Source organism: Rhinolophus sinicus, chromosome 17, assembly GCF_057876585.1.
Source record: "Rhinolophus sinicus isolate RSI-liver-muscle chromosome 17, RSI-T2T, whole genome shotgun sequence".
NCBI lineage: Eukaryota > Metazoa > Chordata > Mammalia > Chiroptera > Rhinolophidae > Rhinolophus > Rhinolophus sinicus.
In genome coordinates, this window is record NC_142517.1 from 420,305 (window position 1) to 427,004 (window position 6,700).

Here is a 6,700-nt window from a genome sequence, read left to right on the forward strand (position 1 = left end):
CTGGTCACCCCAGGCCTGCGGACCTGGTCACCCTGGGGCTGTTGACCTGGCTTGGTCACTGTGGGCCTGATGACCTGGCTTGGTCACCACATGGTCTGGTCTCCCTGGCCGGCCTACTGCTCTGGCCTGTTCACCCGTGAGGTTACTGTCCAGCCTGCCCCCCTTCTCTCTGGATCACACTGTTTCCTCTTGTCCCGTTTGCCTCATATCTTGATGCTGCACAAAACTGCCAGCGCTGTTTCTGCAATTTCCCACTGTGGCTTCTGTCCACAACGTAGATGACATGGCTAGATTCCTTCAAAGACTCCACTGCTATCTAGATGGACATGAGAAGAAATGGAAATTTAAGTGGCCTTATCTGTATTTCAGAAACTGATATTCAGACCTTTCCCAGAAGAAAACTTTAAGCCCAGATGGCTTCACTGGTAAATTTTATCCAACATTTCAAAAAGAAAGTAACACAAATACCCAGAAAACAGAGGAGGAACCTCAATAGCAAAACCAGACCAAGGCATTACAAGAAGAGGAGACACGGGTCAGTTCCCCTCACAAACACAGAAAGCACTTAACAAAGTATCAGCAAGTTGAATCAGGCGCACATTGAAAGGACAGTGCGCGTCACCATGAGAAAACTGGCAGATGTCTTGGCCCGAGACTGGGGCCATGGAACCCAGAGGGTTTTCCTGGGCCTGGAAAGAACTGGGGTTTAAATGGAAAGAACTAGGATTTAAGTGCAGTGGGGTGGGGGAGGGGCGGCGGGCAGTGCCGCCTCTTTAAGACGACATCACAAGGCCCAGAACTCGGGGTCTGGGCACCACCTGCATGGGGTGAGCACAAGTCCTGGCCATGGCTGAGGGGAGCGAGCTGATGGACAGGCTGCTGAGCGAGAATGCCGACCTGAAGAGGCAGGTGCGGCTGCTGAAGGAGAACCAGATGCTAAAGCGCCTGCTGAGCGAGAGCTGCCCCGATGGCAGCCAGGGGGCCCGTGACGCCGTATTGGCCAAGGCGCCCATCTACACTGAGGGCTGCTCCCCGGGCACCGCAGGTGAGGCCTGCTCCTGTGGGTGGTCCCCGCGTGCCCTCCCTCTGTTCCCACAGGCCCCAGGTGACCATTCTGCTGTGTGTCCTCACGCGAGGCCCCCTCCTCCCTGAGGCTGGGAACCCACACCTAGAAGACGGGGTTCGGTGGCTTGGTCACCCCGCTGGTGGTTGTAACCGTCAGTAACAGCACACAGCACTGCCATAGGTCCCCTGGCGTGTGCCCAGCCAGGCAGCACTGTACTCTGTGCGGGCACCTCCCTGGCACCAGCGGGCTGGCCTGGTCCTGCTCGTGTCACCCAGGGGGCAGATGTGCCAACCCCGCTAGCTTCAAGCTGCTGCTGTCTCCTCTGTTCACGCACATCGACAAAGCAAGTCACGTGGCTGGGCCCAGCGCCAAGGGCAGGAAGTGCCACCAGGTGGGAGGACCCTGCAGAGGCACCTGCGGGGCGGGTGCACACGAGCGCACAGCTGTGACCCAGCTCCCCACACGGTATCCACTCCAATGGTCTGAACAGGCTTTGATCACTTGCTGCAGAAGTAGGTCGTTCTGTTTTAAACATTTCTGTGGGAAAATTCCCTCTCACACCCAGGAAGTCTGACGTAGGTTTGGTTGGTAGGCAGGAGTGGTTTGGACATGGATCGTGGATGGAGACCTGGGAGCAAGCGAGCTCCCGGAAAAGGGCCTGCTCACATCGTATGTCATCTGGCCAGGCGGACAGAGGACACACCAGGCCAGCACAGGGGCCATAGCGGAACAACTGACTGGCCTGGCCAACGCCCTTGGGACCTGCTATCACAGCACAAGCCGTTCAGCTGATTGTGGGATGTTTCCCGCCTTTGAGGCTGTTTGCAAAGCCGCTGCTGGTCCCTGAGCGGATGCTCCAGTAACTGGCTGCTGGGCCCTGCATCGGCTGTCATCATTTCTCAGAGTCCATTGGAAAGCCTGCCCCACCTCCGAACAAGCACAGCACGTGTGGACGGTGGCTGTGTGGAGCTCGTGGGCACAAAGCCCTGGGGTACAAGGGCCCTTGTTGGCATCTGGACACCGTGAGACTCAAGGGGACCTTGAAGAGAGAACTCAGATAAGCATGAGGTCCTCATGGCGGGTGGTGGGAAGAGAGCGATATACCAGGAGGGGCAGCTGCAGAAACACTGTGCCCCCAGCCGCAGACCCGTGGCCTGAGCTCCCGCCAGCAGCCAAGGCACATTCTTGTCACCAGACGTTTGCTGAGGAGGGGCTGGACTCAGTGCCATGTCCTGGGTGTGATAGCCTGCTAAGGGTCAGCGCTGCTTCTCAGCCACTAGCGACACCTAGCGTGCGGTGGCTGCAAGAGACAGTTGTCCCCAAGCCTTGCCAGCCTGTGACAGCTGCTGAGTCAGGAGCCTCATGCTGCTTTGTTGTCTTTCATGCCAGGGGCAAGCCCAGATCTAGCTGGACACCAGCCTTAGGGGGAGCCCCAGCCCCTGGCCAGCTGAGGCCTCCAGAGAGGCCTTGAAGCGCCAGCGCGGGGCGGGTGCCGAGGTCAGCGTGGACGCCTCCACCTCAGGGAGGGCACTGAGCTGGGTCCTGGCCACCCGCAGGGCGGCTGCATCCAGGCCGGGCCCCAACCCACAGCATCTGGGCTGTAGCCTGGACCTGGGACCTGGAGTTCGGAGAGGCAGCGGGAGCTCCTGCACAAGCAGCAGCAGTTTGTCACAGAGGGGACCTCGCAGCAGTGGCTCATAGTTCCCTGTCCATCAGCCTCTGCCTTCCAAACAGGATGTGCTTTAAAAGCCCATCGTTCTTACGAAGCCACATGCACACGCGTGGAACTCAGCAAGACCCAGAAGGCTGTAACATTTGAGGTCGAGCACGTGCTCCTGGCCGGCTCCCAAAGGCAGCCAGCCTCTGTGCGCCGTGCGTGCGGTTTGGCATTACTGACAGGTGGTCATGGGCGTATCTAGGCATCTTTGCTTTCTCTTTGATTTGCCGCTGCTGGGCATCTCCCTACCATCGCCCGTTGGTCGTTCTCCCCTGTAGATCTAAATGCACTTGACCCCTGGGAGCAGTTCCCTGTGGGGCTCCCATCTGCTCAGCCTGCCCCCATGACAGGCACTGGCCTCCCAGCTGTGTGCTCTCACGTGTGCCTCTGAGAGGCTGCAGGGGTGACTGCCCGGGAAGTCCGTGTGTCAAAGGCCATGTGTGGTTGAAATGTTGAAATAGACAAATCTGCCAGAGAAGGAGCCTTCCAGGACCTTCCTGACACCCAGCTTCCCGGGACAGCCACACCTGCTCCCAGGGAAGGGTCCGCACGCAACCTACCGGCCTGTCACAACCTGTAGGGCTGTGTCCTTTACTTGGGTTTCCCAGCGCGTGATGCACATTTTCAAAGGGACCAGAAGGAGTGGCAGGCCACCCAGGGCCCCCGCCTCAGTTTTCAGGGGTCCTTCAGCCGCTCACTTGATTCTTCGTTGTTTTGGGTGGAGATGATTTTAAGCAGTTTGGAGTATCTTCTATGTACAACTCGCTGTCTCTTCCCTTTAATGTCGTGACACAGTTATTTCTGTGCAGCATTCTGAACTAGTTTAATGAAGTCTTCTCCTCATATTGAAATTAGTTCTTTCTTACCCTCAGGTAAATGACACAGCAGACAGAACCTTTCGTATTTAGGGTTATTTCCTTCGGGTATGTTTTCCTAAAAGTGGAAGCACTGGCTGGGGAGGCGGTAACTTGGTTTCCCACATTTCTTCTTCCACTTGCCTGCGGTGCTGTATCGACTTATTCTGCACACGCTCAGAGGTGATTCCCCGCTGCACTTGTTGCAGCTGAGCTGGCTCCTGGTCTCCAAGTCTCTTTCCTTCTCACATGTAAATCTGCCTTTGTCAGTAAGTGTATTCCTGAAGAACCTTGTGTTATTCCTTACAATTATGCATTTCTGTTTCCATTGTATTTTTTCCGAGTCATCAGAGTTGATGTATTTTGGAAAGCGGTTGATTTGTAAATCCCACTCTACATCCAGTCATTTCCTAAGCCCAGGGCGGGGAGTGGTACAGTTCATCAACAAAGCATCAGTATGCAGAATGCAAAAGGAACTGCTACAAAGAATTAGAACGACTACCCAACCCCCCAAAATGGGTAAAGAAGAGGCACAGATAATTCTGAGCCTCTACCCCAGAGGCCTGTGAACACGTGAACATGTTTAGCTCACCAGGAGTCAGGGAAAAGCCACGTGTCGTCCCCAGCCCAACTGCACATGCCAAGGGGTATTGAGAGTGTGGGTCAGAAGCCGCTGGTGTGCAGGGCACCACCGCTGCTGGTGTAGAAAACCAAGGTCAGCATGCACACACCTGAGCCCAGGTGTGGAAGCTGCGAGCAGGAGCCATGCCGAGGGACCCTGATCACAGCTTGGTGTTTACACGGAGACCTGGAAACAGTCCACGTACCTCGGGAGGGACCAGACAGAAAAATCACTGTGCTGTGTGCGCATATGCAGGTATGCCACATATGGTTAAAGGAACCAGGTGGCTGCAGGTGACTCAACATGGGTGGGCCTCTGAAAAGATAATGCTGCAGCCAGAAGGTGTGCCGCAGAGCAAAACGTGCGTAGGATGACACCATTTGTTCAGACTTGGAAAAGCATACCGGTCACTGTACCGGGTGTGGACACACAGTCGGGTGGGAGCGTTTGGGGGCCGGCAGGCTCGCTGTGCCCATAAGCCAGGGGCTGGTGGCTTCCTTGGGCAGGGGCTGGGCCCAAGCCTCATCACCCCCATGGGCATCTTCTCAGAGGGGAAGGGGGAGAGCTCTGGAGATGGGGGATGAGAGCAGGTGTCAGAGCTTGGGGCGGGGCTGTGCGTGTTCCCAAAGTGTTCTCTGCACTTCTGGGGTGTTCTGGGAACAGCAGCCTGACCGCTCCTCCCTTTCCTCCCTGTCGCAGTTCCAGCGTTTGGAAGGTTCACCGGCATCCCTGACGTGCCCGTCCAGCTGCAGACGTCCTCTCTGGAGGACCTGCTGTGCTCACAGGCCCCCCTCTCCAGCGACGCCGCCTCCCCCGGCTGTGTACCCTCCTCCCAGGTGCCCTTCAAGGCTTTCCTCAGCCCCGCGGAGCCCCGTGCACCCCAGAGCCCTGACCGGAAGCTGTCCCCGCTGCTGGGCCCTTTGCAGGACCCTCTGGTGGACAAGAGCCTGCTGGAGCCCAGGGAGGTGGTCCGGCCCAAGAAGGTGTGCTTCTCGGCAAGCAGCCTGCCCTTGGGCGACAGGACCAGGAGGAGTTACTACCTTAACGGTATGGCGGGGGGCGGGCACCTGTGGGCGCAGGGCAGTGGCCGGCAGTCGGGGAGGCCAGCTGGGCACAGCTGCTCCACCCACCCGGGCACAGGTGCTCCATCCACCCAGCACAGGGAGGACCCGGTGTCTGGGGGCCGGGGTCTGCGGCTGCATCTGTTCAAATCTTCTGCCCATTGAAGAAAACTGAGTTGCTTACCTTCTTATGAGTTGTAAGTGTTCTTTATATAGCTTGGATAGGAGTCCTGTTTTTGAGTATGTGATTTGCAAATAGGGTCTCCCAGTTTGTGACATTTCCGTTTTCATAACAGTGTTTTCTGGAGAATCCTGACAAATGCAACCTTGTATCCTGCAACCTTACTGAACTCAATTATTTGTCCCAGCAGCTTATAAAAGAAGATTCCTTAGGATGGACGATTGTGCTGACTATGAATAAAGACAAGATTGTCTTTCCATTTCTCATCTACATGCCATTTTGTGTGTGTGCGTGTGTGCGTGTGCATGCGCATGCATGCGTGTGTGCATGTGTGAGATTGCACTGGCTAGAACCTCTAAAACAATGTTGAATAGAAATGGTGACAGACGGCATTGTTTCTTCTCCTGACGGGAAAGCATTCAGTCTGTCCCCATTAAGTGTGATGTTAGCTCAGGTTTTTAGACGCCTTCATCAGGTTGGGGAACTGCTCTTTACTTTCTAGTTTGCTCAGAATTATCATGGATGGCTGCTGGACTTTGCTGAATGCTTTTTCTGCATCCGTTGAGATGAGCATTTGTAGTGTATTTCACTTGTAGTGTATTAATATGGCAAGTTGATTGATTTTTGAATTTTAAAACTACCCTCATGTTCCTGAGATAAATTGTGCTTGGTTATGATGTATTCTACTTTTCTGTATTGTTGGATTCAGTTTGCTACATTTTTGTTAAGAATTTCTGCTTTGTGTGAGGGACCTTGGTCCGTAGATTTTCGTAATGTCATTTTCTGGTTTGGTGGCAGGTTAGTGTTGGCCTCAGTGAGTGAGGTGAAAAGTGCTCCTGCTCGGTCATTATCTGGGAGAGTGTGTATAGAATTGGTATTATTTATTCCTTAGATATTTGGTAAAATTTACTACTGAGCCTTGAATTTTCTTCTTTTTGTTGATATTGCTTTTTATTTGTTATTATTTATTACTTTCAGTTACAGTTGCCATTCAACATTCTTTCATATTAGTTTCAGGTGCACAGCAGAGTGGTTAGATCATCTATAACTTATGAAGCGATCACCCCTGTAAGTCTAGTCCCCACCTGGCAGTATACATACTTATTACCATATCATTGACTAGATTCCCTCTGCTACACCCTATATCCCCGTGACTATGCTGTAAGTACTAATCTGTACTTCTTAATCTCAGCCTTGAA

The 6,700-nt window shown here is 54.1% G+C and overlaps 1 protein-coding gene across 1 annotated transcript; it reads left to right on the forward strand.

Moving 5' to 3' along the window:
* Positions 1-846: 846 nt before the first annotated feature.
* Positions 847-5,485, forward strand: SPATC1L (spermatogenesis and centriole associated 1 like). The gene is made up of 2 exons (XM_088794026.1): positions 847-1,045; positions 4,959-5,485. The coding sequence occupies exons 1-2, from the start codon at positions 847-849 to the stop codon at positions 5,483-5,485; spliced, it is 726 nt and encodes a 241-aa protein (XP_088650152.1).
* The last annotated feature ends 1,215 nt before the right edge of the window (positions 5,486-6,700 follow it).

Bases quoted from the DNA above. Each gene is read 5' to 3' on its own strand.
- SPATC1L (XM_088794026.1), top strand. From the start codon at position 847: ATGGCTGAGGGGAGCGAGCTGATGGACAGGCTGCTGAGCGAGAATGCC. The intron at 1,046-4,958 runs GTGAGGCCTGCT...TCCCTGTCGCAG, and splicing joins CTGCTCCCCGGGCACCGCAG to TTCCAGCGTTTGGAAGGTTC.